The sequence below is a fragment of the Centruroides vittatus genome, unplaced genomic scaffold (assembly GCF_030686945.1).
Source record: "Centruroides vittatus isolate TY-2023 unplaced genomic scaffold, ASM3068694v2 contig_347, whole genome shotgun sequence".
Lineage (NCBI taxonomy): Eukaryota > Metazoa > Arthropoda > Arachnida > Scorpiones > Buthidae > Centruroides > Centruroides vittatus.
In genome coordinates this window covers 1,512,786-1,528,782 of record NW_027122171.1, presented here as the reverse complement: position 1 = coordinate 1,528,782, position 15,997 = coordinate 1,512,786, and the positions used below count along the sequence as shown (strand labels likewise).

General features: G+C 29.0%; 2 protein-coding genes across 2 annotated transcripts in view; one reads left to right on the top strand and one right to left on the bottom strand.

The window, feature by feature from the left end:
• Positions 1-784: 784 nt before the first annotated feature.
• Positions 785-15,997, bottom strand: part of LOC136974312 (uncharacterized) — a 50,785-nt gene continuing 35,572 nt past the window's right edge. Inside the window, exons 6-10 of the mRNA XM_067269162.1 lie at positions 14,799-14,977; positions 13,983-14,121; positions 8,473-8,577; positions 1,459-1,602; positions 785-1,384 (exon numbers count right to left, since the gene is read on the bottom strand). Coding sequence (XP_067125263.1) covers positions 1,259-1,384; positions 1,459-1,602; positions 8,473-8,577; positions 13,983-14,121; positions 14,799-14,977 — 693 coding nt within the window. The 3' untranslated portion in view covers positions 785-1,258. The remainder of the gene's footprint in view (positions 1,385-1,458; positions 1,603-8,472; positions 8,578-13,982; positions 14,122-14,798; positions 14,978-15,997) is intronic.
• On the top strand, positions 3,577-5,548 carry LOC136974366 (uncharacterized). Its single transcript, XM_067269218.1, has 2 exons — positions 3,577-3,803; positions 4,097-5,548. The coding sequence occupies exons 1-2, from the start codon at positions 3,617-3,619 to the stop codon at positions 5,278-5,280; spliced, it is 1,371 nt and encodes a 456-aa protein (XP_067125319.1). The 5' UTR covers positions 3,577-3,616; the 3' UTR covers positions 5,281-5,548.

The following is a 15,997-nucleotide window of genomic DNA, read 5'->3' as shown; positions in this document are numbered from 1 at the left end:
GTCTGCTCATTCTGACTTCATTCTTCCTCAAATCATGCCAGTAGTAACTTTAGCCGTTAGGTCCATCCAAATTCCACTTTTTTCATCTGAAAAGACTATTTGTTTTCATTCCTCTTTCCATGTCATCTTGTCTTTGGCCCTCTTTAGTCTGTTTTGTGCAATTGTGTTAATTTTGGTTAGGCAGCCATTTTTGTAAATCTGGCATTTTTATGATTATGCATACATCTCCATACAGTTGATGCTGTTTCTCTGACAGACAACTTGTTGACCATCAGTAGCCAAAAAACCTTTCTTTCGTTTCTAGGTGTAAGGAGTTTAGGCCTTCCACATCATTTATTTCTGCCATAATTTTCACTCTGAGTTAATATGTTTCTCACAGCATGTGTAGATCGATTTATAGCTGCCAAAATTTGTCTTAGAGATTGTCCTGATCCTTTTAGTTGGTAAATTTCACATATTTCCAACTCTGTTAGTGCTTTTTCCATGAGGCATTGTTTTAAATCACAAAATACCATTTAAAATTGGTGCCACATTTTCAATGAGTGATACTACTCTCTGGTGACGACTAATTAAACCAATAATTAATAAAAAAACATTATTATACTAATTTTATGCACCTGTGTTTATACTTTTGAAACGCTCAAAAATGAAAATCTGTGATAACTTCTTTTTGTAATTGTCAAATTGCTCTAAAAATTTCAGAAAATATTCAAATTGATGTTGTAAACAACATACTAATATAATAAATACATTACTATAGTTAATGTTTTTGTTATTAAAAAACGTTGGATGTGTTTATAATTTTGAAACAGACTGTATATAACAACAGATACGAATAAACAAATATAGCATTGTCATTATACATCATTTAAATAACTTTCATCATCAATTACTATTACACAACTATATTTACAAAATAATTTTCTGTGCCAAGAACTGGAAGAACTTTTGGTTTAGAATAGTAAGGAAGATGCAAAGAAATCATTTTTCACAACTGGATTCTTTGATAAATATCTAAAAATATAAGTAGACAAATGAGTTATCTTCTAAGTTATTTGTAAAAATGTACATCATTGATAAAATTATAAACTTGATTTTTGATCTCTTTGTATCACTAATGAAAAAAATGCTTTCAATTCTACAGACAATGTCAATATCACAGTCTACACAAATATAATAATTTACATATTGGTCCCGGTTAATTTCATTGCACAGACTCTGAGTAAATTACTCGATCAAATGCAAAAATTTATAGTTTTCACTGCACAATGTAATCTTTGTAGCCTCTTAATAATTTCAGATGCTTTTTGAGTTGTTTCACTAAGTCGACGGGCTGCACCAAAATAGATATGTCTCGACCCACTGCGTTTAATCTGTCAGATATCTGAAATAATAAACAGTCAAGATTTTTATCGGAAGAAAGTAACCTAACGGCATTCAAATGACTTCTTTACAAACCTCATTATCTTTGAAAAAGAGATTTAAAGGCCTATGGTTGATTTCTGTCAGAACCCAATTACACAAACTGCTTCCGTCGACCGTCGGGGCTTTTGCAGGCAAACCATGCTTAAATGCTAATCCGTCTGGCTTTACTTCTTTAATCTATTTAAAAAAAAAAAAAATTGCTGAATAAAAGCATAACAAGTAAATATTTTCTATTGGGAATATATAATATAATATGTCATTGTTTTACATGTGTATCACACATTTGGTTTATCCTTCATATATGTTAAATTTTGGAATAAAGTGTCTGAAAATCCAAGCATCTATTGTTTATGAAGCATATATAAAACTCAAAAATATCCTAATAAGAAAAAAATCTTTTGACAATAAACTTAATATTCTGTTAAGAGTGAATAATCTGTAATTCTCATATTAGCAATTTATTTCTCATATTGCTTTAAAATGAATATAAAACAAATTTCACTTTCTTATAAAATGAGTGATTATGAGACATATGGATCCTTACAAATCTAGAAAGTGAAGAAGTGTCCAATCCAAGATCAGTTAAGTAGATGATTTAATTAAATATATAACTAGTTCTTAATTTAATAAATCCTATAAATTTTATATTAATAATTATTCACATATACATTAGTTTCTTTCCCAATTAATAAAATTCAAATGATAAATTGTATAAATTAATTATGTATGTGACTACAATTAATAAAAAAGAAGTGTTTCATTTGACTGCTAAATTTATCATTTTTTTTAGGTGGGGCAAAATCTAAAACAGTAAAGTTGCCAAATTAATCTATGGAATTTTTCTATAAAATGACAGATCCCATTTTATCCCTACAAATTCAAGAGCTTTAAAGTTATACATTGATGGTAAAATTAAATATAATACAGGTTTTAGTTTATTGTATATTTTAAAAAAGAGCAAAATTTATGTAAATGTTTAAATATTTTTGTAATATTAAAATCTACAATAATTAAAAATAATAATGTAATTTTAATAACAATTTTACTAATGAAACATTCTGAAAAAATTATCATTTTTATACATAACTACCGTAGAAATGTATACTTCAGTTTAAGTAAATTGCATTTACTAATTTTTTCTAATTTTTAAAAAATTTATGGATATATATAAACAGTAGATCAATCTTTAATTAAAGTAATTACAAGGGAATTAACTCAAAAATTGACATTAGATACAATCACAATATTGTAATTAGCATTTTAATACAAATATCTTGATTTTGATATATAATGTTAAACTTTATACTGATAACATAGCCAATTCTTACTGATATGATTTTAGTCAGTTTAAGAATTTATATTAAAAAGATTCAGGATCAAGATTCAAATATATTAACCATTTTCTTTCTAACAAGATGATATTAAAACTAACAGTTTATACAAAATGTATTTTATTATTATTTTTTAACTGTGTTCTGTGGGCACTAAGAGAGCCTTTTCTTTAGCAATGGGTTTTTCCAGGCCCTTAATGGGTAGTGAGAGATGGGGCCTAACATATCAGGATGGTTCATCCCCAAAAAATTATTTGGGTTTTCAATCCATCTGGATTCAATCCCTAGATCTTCCAGAGTGGTAGATTGCCTGCCACCTTAACCACTTTCCATATGGCTGGATGGCAAAGTGTATGGGATACTAATAACTGAACCAAAAAAGTTCAAAAACAATTAAACAAATGCAAATTTTTTGATTTTTATTTGTAACAAATATACAAAAAAAAAAAATACAAATGTTTTTGACCTGCATCAGGTTTAAAGATACAAATTCTATAATGGAATATATAAAAGGAAATGTCTGCAGAATTCAAATTTTTGTCACTGAAATTCAAACCGATTAACTTTGAATTCTGCAGAATTTTTATAAATTGAAAAATTCAAAAAAGTAATACGAATATAAAAGGTAAAAAAATATAGTATTTTTTTCTTGTTTGGTTTAATACTCTAAACATTGTATTATTTATTTTTATTCTAAGAATTCATTTCAGGTTCTAATAGGGGAAAAAAGTGAAATCTACTCCGCACGCGGCGCTAGTATCGATGAGGTCGTAAACAGACTAAGCGATACGTTGTCGGTTGTAAAGTACCATTTGTTTTTTCTTTAAACGAAAATCTAATAAATATTTTAAGTTTCAAAAATGCCAAGTACGTGGTGCTGTGTACCACATTGTTCTAATAGTGGTGGTCACAAGTTTCCAAAAAATCCAGCATTGCGAAAGAAATGGATTCACGCCGTTAAAAGAGCAAATTGGAAACCAACTTCATCCAGTCTCGTGTGTAAAAATCACTTCACACCTGATCAGTATAAGGAAATTAATATCTTTGGTAAGCACATTATTTAAAGAATTATAATAACTGTACAATATTTTTTTCAAGCTATTAGCAATTAAGAAGCTTCAAACACCTCGCTTGAAAAATACTTGATGTTTACATCAAAAGTCTCTGTTTAGTTTTAATATCTAGGCGTGATAAGCCCTAACAGTAGAGGCTAGTTTTGAGCACTTACATAGCATTAATGCTAAGTTAACAAAGGATAAAAAATATATATAGTATCATGGATTTAATTGTTAATTCTTTATGCTAAATGAAAAATAAATAGATTTATTTTACTTTATTAGGAAACATCCCAGCAAAGAGACAACTGAAGGCTGATGCTGTACCAAATGTATTTCTTTGGTCTAAAAAAGAGGCACCTTCGGTTGCGAGCAGACGAGCAAGAAGAGAAAACCGTGAACGCAAAGTTCAAGATAATCATGATGCATGCTATATAATGGATACTGGTACATTAGAAATAGGAGGAGAAGTAATAATAGATGAGGAGGAGGAAAAGGCTACTTGTCTTATTGAAAATAATGTGGCAAGCACTATGGTCTGTGTAACTACACAGACCCATACTTTTGAAGTCCCAATGTCAGTTGAAAGATTTGAGTTTGACAACAATGCTATACATTACTATACTGGGTTAGAGAACTACAATTCTTTCAATTTTGTACTACAAAGTTTGGGACCAGCAGCATACAGCTTAAAATATTACAAGTTTCAGGTTGTAACACTTGCAGTGCCAAACCAGTTGTTCTTGACTTTAATAAAATTAAGATTGAATACAGCAAATTTTGAGTTGAGTAGGATGTTTAGTGTATCTGAAGAAACAGTACGAAACGTTTTCATTACTTGGATCAATTTCATGTATTTACAATGGCAAGAGTTGGATATATGGAGTGAAAGATCTCTTGTTGATACATACATGCCTAGAGATTTTAAAATGAAATTTCCAAATACTAGAGTTATCATTGATTCTCTAGAATGCAAAATAAGCAAACCAAAAAATCCTGTTGCACAGCAGGCTACATGGTCATCATATAAAAATGACAACACATTAAAAGCAGTTGTAGGTTGCACACCAGGTGGTCTAGTAAGTTTTGTTTCAGAAGCCTATGGTGGTTCTGCAAGTGATCGACAGATTGCAGAAAGGTCTTCACTGTGTAAAATAACAGAGGCAAAAGACTGTGTAATGGCTGATAGAGGTTTTAACATTCAGGACTTGCTAATTACTAAAGATGTTGTGGTAAATACACCCACTTTTATGAGAGGAAAAGCACAGCTGAGCAGCAGTTTGTTATCTCGAGACAGAAAAATATCTAGTAAAAGAATACATATTGAACGTATTATAGGAATGGCTCGTACATATAAGATTTTGAGGCAACACATGCATCCGACAGTAACCAAACTTGGCAGTGAAATTATATTTATATGTTTTATGTTATGCAATTTTAGACCATGCATTGTTGGCAGAGATGCTTAATTTGTTTCACTGTTAGTCTAGCTCTATTAATTCTGTATATAATGTTTTTTTCATTCTAGACCCTAGCCTAATTTAAGTTTTCCATTTATAGTATTTTTAAATTTTTGTCTGCTTATAAATTCTAAGATTAAGAATGTATACTAGCATACACAGTAAGGTCTTCATTATGGAACTTCAATTCAAAGTAATATAGTGGTTTTAAAATTTGTACTATAGTTGAATAAATGTTTGTAAATTTGTAAGCAAATAAAAAATTTTAATCTTTAAAACAAAATCTCTTTTTATTATTTAAAAAATTTACCATCTAGAAAAATTTTACATAAACTCAAATTGTAAAATAAAAATAACAATTAGCTCAATTATTTTATAAACTTAATGTTTATAGAACATCTTTTTTAAAAGAGCTGGCTTAAAATGCTCATGGAAAAACATAATTAGTGTTTCAGTCATGTCTGCAATAAATTTATCATCTCTTGGAATGATAAAAACTTTGAAGTCACTTTTTGTGTAAATAAACAGGTGAGCAACTTGTCTATTTGTCACTGCTAATTGACCTTGGATTTGATAAAAATAATCATGATTCCGTTTTAAAGTAATTTTGTCATCAGTACATTCCAAATATGGTACATTTTGCACATTCACAGGAAGTTTAAAACTGGAGTAAGGACATTTAACTTCTAATATTTTATCATCATCCACAAGCCCATCTGGACTTGCAGCTAAGAATGGGTATTTTGGATGAAGAAACATGCCACATTCTTTCACAGGAGTATTTTCAAAAGAAGAATATGCTTCAATTGCTTCTTTTTCATACCTTAAGCCATGAGAAATTGCCTTACTTTTTATTGGCCTACTTGACAGTAACGAGTCACACAATTTTAGTCTGTCTGCTGATTTTAATTTACAAACTTTTCCAAAGTTTGAAGATGTCAAACGCAACAAATGTTCCTTCTTCCAAACTGCACTTTTTCGTTGTAATCGGGTCTCTTTTTCCAAATGTTCTATGTACTCCCTACTTGCTTCAGTTACATGTAAAGCTTTTAAAAACATTTCGGACATTGTGCTTTTGCAATAATCATGATCTGACTCTAAAGCCCTCATGTTTGCTGGTTGCCTTAATTGTAATATCGGTATTGCACAACCACTTTGCATGTTCATTGCCAAATTAATAACAAAGTTTGTATAATCAGAGATTGAACTGCCAGATGGTCTGGGGTCAAATTTCATGTCTTCCAATCGTTTCCTTTTCATTCCTCTCTTCTTAAATAAATGAAATGGAAGCTCACTAGCCTTAATTGGGGAACCTTTATGTTGGCGGGTAGGCTGATGGAATGTTTGCAGAACCTGAGTGCATGTTTTGTGACACTTATAATTGCCTGTTCTTCCGTATTCTTCTATTGCCAATAGTGTTACACATACATGTTTGCAATATGCTTTAGGCCCTTTACCTGCTGTACATTCACATATTGCATTTTCTATATCCCCATCATCTGTAATTACTAAATCTGTATAATATGTGTTCCCCTTGGTTAATTCAGATTTTACATTACCTTTAAAATATGAAAATTTTTTTTCTTTTGTTCCTCTTATTGTTAATAAGAATTCATTAAAATACATCTGCACAGCAGACAGTGGCATTCTTTGATCTGACATCTCCATGTAGGCATCAATTGTATCTATAGTCAAAACTGGTATTTGTAAACTTGGAGAGAGATCCTTATATTCAGATGAATCAGGAAGTTTGAGTTCAGGAGAGCTATCACAGGATATAGAAAAATTATGAGTTTCCTGATTCCTCTCATATGCCAGTAACCTGAAAATTATTGTAAACAAGTTTAATAACTAGTTAACATATGATCACCAATATTTTATTCAGTTTTTTCTGTCTCATTGACAGGAAAGGCAAAAATTATTATTATATATTATATTCTTACCTTAATATATTACATATAATATAAAAATAAACAGTATAAGGTAACTGAACAGTATTGACAAGCACCTAAATATGGCATATATATATAGTGTATGCCAGATTTAGTAAAAGGAAATGGGCAAAAATTCACTTGTACAAAAAGTTTATTGGTGAAGAAATTAGTCTTATTGCATTAAATTATTGAAACAAGTAAGAAGACTTGTGACCAATAAAAAAGACATTTTGATTATATTTATTTTAATTACTCCAAAAATTGTTTTCTCTTGGTAAAAGATTCAGATATATATCTCTTATATTGTCTTAGAACTTCATAGAAAGTAGTTTTGTTTGTGTTGATTGTTGTTCTAAATTACAGTGATAACCTATTGGTACAGTTAACATTTCAGATACTGGTATAAATTGGTTATAATATATCAGGTTCAGTACATGACCATATTCCAAGAGGAAAAAACTTCATTTTAAAGTTTTGACCTTATGTTTTGGTTAGGCAAATGTGAAAAGAATCAATGACAACTTTACTGATCTTTAAATGTTTTTATCGACGAAAAATGTGCATTTTGTGAAATCTTATCCTTAAAACTTTCATGTACTGGTAAGTTACCTTATCATGTAATAGTTATAAGGACTTGAAATTATAAATGTAATAATTAACGATAAAAATATAGATGTAGATTATTTTAACTTACCTTTCTATTAAATCGGCTTTTCTACCAGCTAACTTGGCATTGTACTTTTTTAATTCTTCCTTTAATTGTACCGTTGTTAACCTTCCTAAAAAATATTTTCGTTCTTCCATTATTATAAAGTAAGCTATCCTTCGAACGGAACAGCTTGTTTACAACCGTATCAATATGCGCGACACCTATGTCACGTGATCACTTTTTTCCCATTATTAGATCATTGGTAATGTTATCAACCATTCTGATATTTAAGATAACAACAATACTTAAAACAATGTTAGTAAAATAAAAATAAAAGTATTTTTTAACAGCTATACAATTAATAATAATGAATTTATAAATTATTTCAAAATAAATCTAAGCCTTCCATAAAAAATATATCATGATTTATTTTGTGCAATTTAATATTATATAATGTACAGTACATTTCATTCAGATAATATGATATTGTGAAAATTTACTAAATTTCAATATTTTAAAAATATTGCTATAAATAAAAATTTTCAAGATTAACAATTAAATATGTATGCAATTGAGTCCATCTTATAATAGTTAAAAACTAATAAAGCATTGAAATACCTCTGCTGTATTTCCTTCTCGAATAAGCCCAAGATCTTGCCCATCATATTGTCTCTTAATAGCAAGTACACATCCATGAGGAACTCTATGCACTACAAATTCTACCTAAAAAGTTTTAATACAAAGAAATTTACTTAAAAATAATATAATAAGTTGTCTAAAAGATTATTTGTAATGTAGAGGCAACATGGAGTTTGTCTCTACCAATATAAAGCAAAGCCTAATTAAAGCAAACATAAGTCAGATGAAGTAAATAAATTTGATGTCATAATAACAATATTCAACGAAAATTATGTTAACCAATTATAAAGCAGCTATAGAAATACAGTATACTGTATATCTGGCAGGGTGGTTTGTAGAAAACTAGTACAAATGAATACTTGTATATCTACAGATGGACAAAGACTCATCAGTTTAATTAATAAATTTTGAAAATACATATACAGTCAAACCTGTTTTTATGCGGGGGATAGGGACCGCATTAAAAAAAATAGCACGAAACTTCACGAATGGCTGTAAAAAATAGTTTTCGCAACACAATTAAAAAATATTTTTTTTTGTGCGGTCAACAGGGACCGCATAAAAAAAGTCTCACATAGAAAATAACTCAAAACTGTACGAAATAGAATTTATTGACAACAGATGTCAGCACTTGACTGCATCGTCTGGTCTATCGTCTGTTTTACATATTTTTGTCCAGGTGGTGTTTTGTTGACTTAAAAAGTAAATTATTTCATTTTTCGCATATTCATGCAATAATATTACTATAATAAGTGCATTTATGCTATAATAAGTTTATTTAGCTATAATAAGTCAACGTGAGACATGACGAATCGCACGAGACTAGTTGCCAACTATACCGCACAAATAAAAAATTGCACAAAAAAAACCGCATAAATTAAAAATTCGCATTAAAAAATCGCACAAATAAAAATCGCACATAAAAAGAGCGCATAAAAACAGGTTTGACTGTATTCTCAACAATACCAATATAATAAAGTCATATTTTATGTACATTTACATGTTCTTTTATATTAGGCTATTTTAAAATCTCATTTTCTGTACAAAATTTGAAATATGAATCCCAAAAACTTTGATAAGAATAGCAAATTTAAAAATTAAAGTGTATTTATGCTCTTATAATATATTGGTGTGCTACTTTAGCCACTAAACATTATTTTAACATTCATGTTGTTACAATTAAAATCTTTTTCATATCTCTTAACAATATCATCAAAACATTCATAAGTGGTAGTGATAAAAATACACTCAAAAATCAACAACTTTAAGTTCAATGTAAGGAGAGATTGTACTGTACATTCTAATTTGGCATCTGTTACATCTATTTTTCCTTCAGTGCTGACAGACTATAATTATGATTAAGAGTCTGATTTATATGCATTTAAAATTGCAAAATATGAATATATACAAACACATAAAAATGCCAAATATATGCACTGTTATATGCATGTTAAAATGCTTGAAATATGCATTATGTATGTTAAAAGTGCTAGTAATATGCACTAAAGTTTGTAGGTTGAAATGCATATTTACCTTACTTCTGTCTGCAAGCAAATCTTACTAATGTCTATTATGGCACTTTTTAAGTGGAAGGGAATAAACAACAGACAACAGGAGAGACAAAGAATTTAAAATTTATGATGCCACAATATATTAATATTAGAACAGGGGTGGCAAACCTGTGACACACAGCGAGAAATCATCTGACATGTCCCATATATGGTTTTGATATATCATCTGTGTTTTTCAGTCATCCTTTCGGTTTATCACCTGATAATCCTTTTTCTCAATAAGCTTCTTTACATTTATTCTAATTAAAGCATATTCATTTAATTTTTAAAATATCATTATTTGAAATCTAAAACTTTGGCATGCATAAACATCCTTAAAGCTAAGCATGCTTACTATATGGCATGTAGGCTCAAAAAGGTTCACCATCCCTGCATTAGAATAATGTTTCATATAGATGTAATTTTATTCATAATTGATTTCATTGCACATGTTTAATAAAATTTTATAACTTTCTATGCTATCTAATTAATCATTACTGAATTTATTTCTATATAAAGTCATATTCCTCTTTAGTGGTATTTAATAAAACAAGAAAAAATATTGTTTTAGAGAGATTTACTGTTATAAAAATATTCTCTTCCACATTTAACATTGTCGGTCTACAAACAGGGTTATTTCTAGAAAGAATGTTAGAACAGAAAAACATGCAGTATTATTAGTCTCCTTTAAAACAAGATTTAAGTGATTTATTGCACATTATTTTTACAGTCTATGTTAAACATCAAAATCAGTGAGAACCTGAATTTTCCCAGGCATAAAGAAACTAAGTAAAGCTAAAACTAATTCTAAAATATAGTTTGCTAAGGAGAAAACTCTTGCAATTATTTTAATAAGTGTAATTTGCAATGCTATGACATCCCTGTACATTTCTAAAAGAATTTTATTATGTTAAATGAGTTTAATGCAACAAAGTTTCCTCAAAAATTAATAGGGATCAGCAGTGTAACTAAGGAAGCAAAAGTGGGCAGATGCCCTGGATGCCAACCTTAGAGACACCAAATGAACCAATAATATTAAAAGTCCATAGAATTTTTTTTGAAATTTATGTTGAATCAAGTGCACTTGAGTGCCAAAACTGTTCAGCACAGCTCTAAGAGGAATGTCTTATTATTGCAAATTATACTAATTCTAAAAGTAAAAGAGGGTTTTTTAAATTATTTTTACTTAGTAAGATTAGGTTCTGACAGATTTTGAGTATTTACCATAATGTACTGTACATGTTTACTATACTTTATAATGTTTTGAAAAACTGGAAATGCTAGATTTGAGCCCACAAAGTATGTCGACTTATCCAGTAGTAACAAGTATTTATCTGATATGAAAAAGTTAAAACTGATTTCCTTCATTGTTTAGTGTTCAATGTTATAAAAATAATTTTGCTCAGAAGCTAACATTTCAGCTAAATAAAGCAAAAATGATAATTAATTTTAAGTGCTAAACAAAAAATTTAGATACTAAAACACTAAAAACATGCTAAATCTGGTAATTCTATTCTTATCTGTATTGATACCACTGACTGCAAGTAATGTTTATGATAGAATTACTAAATATTAAAAATACCACATTTTGATTCCACAATTGTGATATTCTTACAGTAATAGGTTAAAATTAATTAATCTTCAATTTACTACATTATTATTTTGTTGTATAGACAGGAAAAAATTGTATACTTTATGCATACAGTAAAAAAATATATATACAGTCGACTCCGCATAAGTTGACACCCCAAGGAAAAGTGAAAATGTGTCAAGTTATCCAATGTGACGACTAAAGCGAAGTTGGAAAAAAAAACCATAAAACTACAGTTAGGAAAATACAGTAGTATAGACTTACAATACACTATGTCCTCCATTTACAATTACTCTGTAGATAAAAAACTGAAAAATTTGGTTAGTGTTGTTTGTTTTGAGCACTTAACTGTCTCAACTTTCTTTTTCAATGATCATGAACCCCTTGAAAACATTATCTTTGCAATTGTCAATTGTTGGCAAGTAACGTCTAAGGATTCTTAATGCCTCTAGCATGAGAAAATGCAAAATTGGATAATGGTGTGATGTTGATGTAGATTGTATATTTTCTTTTTGTTTATCTATTATTATTTTATACATAAAAATACATAAAATGTTAAGACATTTTTATATATATATTATTAAATATATTAATTATGTATTAATAAATAAATCGACTCCCCTCCTGAAAAAAAAATGAGTTCACACCACACGTGCAGAGTGAATTCATTTTTTCAGGAGGGGGTGACAACTTAACGGAGTGTGGGACAGCAAAAGTATGTCGACTTATCCAGTAGTGACGAGTTAAACAGTGTCGAGTAAACCGGAGTTTTTTAACATTAATGCCTATGTAAGTTGGCCAGGACCACAGAAAAGTGACTACTTAACTGATGGTGTCAAGTTATCCGGGTGTCGACTTATGCGGACTTGACTGTATCACTAAACAGTGATTTATTGCAGTAGAAGTTATTGTTAAGTTAATAAGAATTGCATAGGGAACCATATTTTTTATTGTTATGCAGGCCATTTTTTCCATAACCAATGTCAAATCTGGCACATATCTGAGAGCTTTTAAACAACTTCTATGGGAACATTTAAAAATACAGTGGGTGATCGGTTAATGAACAAATCAGATAACAAACACTTTCGCAAAAGATTTTTATATTCTGACAACAAACACCTCACAGAACGAACACAAGACGAAGCAATGTAAAATAATGAATACCAATTGGTCTTCCCTTGTCTTCGGGCAACAATTTGAAACTCTCGAAGTGCAGGAGATGTCAACATCGACGCTCAACCCTGTGTATACTAATCGGATAGTATTCCTCCGAACTTTGAAACGCTCCCTTGTAATTCCAACCTTTTATTTTTCTAACAGAAATAATTCTTTTATAGTATTCGAGTGGGCACTCATTAAGTTTTACGTCGGTTTTTATTTTCAAAAGGTGAGAGTATAATAGCAAAGGTAGAGAGTGGGTAGAAGATGTCTGGTGTTGCTGGGCAGCATGGCTTGAACAGGTCTGCAGTAGGCCGCAGTTCAATCTTATCTAAGAAAGGTACGGTATAATCAAGAAGACTCAAGCAGCTAAAGGAGTAACGGAAATCACACCTGAGAAATAAAGAACATTGAAGAGCTCATAATGGAACCTGAAACTGATCTGAAAACAGAAGAACACCAAGAAACTTGGCAAGATATGTTTTCTTCTGAAAAAGAGAATTAATGTCGACATCTGCTATCAAAAATCTTTTGAAGAAGTGGGAGGATGTCAGAACAATGGTCTTAAAATGGCATCCAAACGAGGTTGAGGTTAATAGGCTTGGGGATCTCTACAATTACAATGCTATTAATTACTTCTGAAAAATCCTGAAGAAGAGAGAAAAGCAATCAACATTAGACAGATTCTTTAACCCCCACAAATGGAAAAAACATGACTAATAAAAATGCAAGACTATATATATGTACTTTTATTATTACATATAAATAAACTTAATAAGAAAGTATGTATTTTTTATTTTTTGGGATTCCAAAACGAATTAATCAAATTCCCATAAGCACCTATGGTAATCAATAATTAGTTAACAAACAATTCGGAGAGTGAACAAAGTCTTGGAATGGATTATGTTTGTTAACCAATCACCCACTGTAATCTCTTGAAAGAAATATAATTCCACATTCTGACTTTGAAGATTCAATCTGTTGACAAGATGAAAACATCTCAAAGTATTTAATCAAGACAATAATTCAAAGACAACTTCTTTATCTACATGGCAAAGTAAAATTTTTGTTAAATAAAGATTTTATTGATAAAATAAATGTTGAATGCACCCTGTAGTAGTAAAATTATTTTTGCTGCATACAATATATAAATATTTCACAGAATTATAATAATAAATTATTAAACTCACTATTAATGGTTGATGTTTGATGGCTTTCTGAGCTTCTTGTACATTGTGTATTCTATGCCCTGCAATGCTAATGATACAATCACCAATGTGAAATGTATTATGAAGTAAAGGATGTTCTTTTTGTTTCCATCCTGCTACCCTTAAAAATCAAATCGAATATATAAATTTAAAAATAAAACAAATACATAACTTTTCTATAATTTATATATTTTTCTTTATTTTAATCCATTTTTATGTAATTTTATTTAATTTTTCATAAGTTGATACCTGTTTATAATCAAAACTGAACACCTTTAAACTTTTCCATCTTTATTCAAAAGAAATTTCTAAAAGAATATTAACTTGTTGATTTAAATATTGCTTTTCTTAAATACAAAGCAGCCATGGGTAATTCTCTCTCAAATTTCTTACACAAAAAACTAACACAAAATAATAAATACAGTAGTAAATACTAAATGATTGAGATCAAATTAATTTTTTACTACATTAATTTATTTATTACTTTCGAATTATTTGAAATTTTGTTTGAGTCGCACTAAATGTTTAAAACGTAATTAATAACATGTTAGTAATATGCAAAACTATATTACGATCCTGTAGAAATATTCTTTGAAACACTTCAGTTGAGATTTTTTGATATAGTTATGTGCATTGGATCAATATGTAATGTTCAGTTTTAAATTATGAACAATTTTGAGAAAACAAGCAATTAATATCTAAAGATTATTGTTTGTAACATAAATGTTGAAATAAAAAATTTTGTATTTTGGTTATATTTCTATAACAAGAATCAAAATATTAAAATTAAAATCTTACCAAACTGCACCAAAGCAATCTACAAAAGCTATAGTATTTACACAATCTTTTTTTCTCAGCATTAATCTTACTCCACTTTTATGAGTTATTTCCTTCTGTAATTTTCTAACTTGAGTTTCTTTTAGAGATAATGGTCTTCCATTTTCATCATGAAATGAATTTTCTACATTTGTCCCTTGCTATAAAAATAATTATATAAATAAAGAAAATACTTCAATAATAAAGTTATGATATTTAAATATGTAATATTAAAATGTAATTATTAATGTTAAATTATTTCTACTCGTAATAAATAAATTTTAAAGAACTGATTACAAATGTATTATTTTAAATTAGTTCATAGTTTGTAAAATTTTATCAATATCATTAATCTGTAATAAAAATTTTATAAGTCTTATTATGAAACTTTCCAGAAGCAAGTCCAAGGAAAAGTGCAAAAAAATCATCTCTATTTCAATTTTAAAAAGATGTTATTCCTGTCTCCTAACTCTTCAAAAGATGTTACTCTCCAAAAAAGACATTACCCTTCCAAAAGCATCACATGTACAGTATATGCATGTTTGTACTGTACATACATGTGATGCCACCTTACACTATAATTAGAAATTGGATACAGAGCATGGAGATGAAAGGAAATCATCTGTTATAACATTTTACAATCAAACAAAAAGTGGAGTTGATGTCGTGGATAAACTTGCAAAAACTTAGATGTGTCACACATTTCTAAACTTTTGGCACTAACCAAATTTTTTTCTAAGCTAAACCATACTGAATAATGAAATAGAAAAGGAAAAAACTAATCAAAGAAGAGATTATTAAGAAATTAAGACTATCATTAGTAGAAGAAAACATAAGTAACAGAAAAGATAATCAGAGACTACCCCAGGACTTATGTAAACAACTTTGTAAACATCTTGGGGAAACTCAAGAAACACTTCCAAAATGAGCTAAAATAGTTCAGAGATGTTTTGAGTGAAATGTGTATTTGTAAGACTCAAAATATGTACATAAAATGTAATTCACCAACATGTTAAGAACACTCATTCTATATGCAACAAATGCATTGAATTACGTAGCAGATGATCTCGCCAAGACAGACCATACAAATTAATTTTCCTCTTACTATTTAAATATTATGTCTTCATCTTACTAAGTATTAAAATTTTATTACAAAAAAGATATTTTAAAAAATTGGTTCT

Excerpts from the sequence above, each read along its gene's own strand:
- LOC136974366 (XM_067269218.1), top strand. The coding sequence starts at position 3,617 with ATGCCAAGTACGTGGTGCTGTGTACCACATTGTTCTAATAGTGGTGGT. Across the intron at positions 3,804-4,096 it reads TAAGGAAATTAATATCTTTG|GAAACATCCCAGCAAAGAGA; the intron begins GTAAGCACATTA and ends TTACTTTATTAG.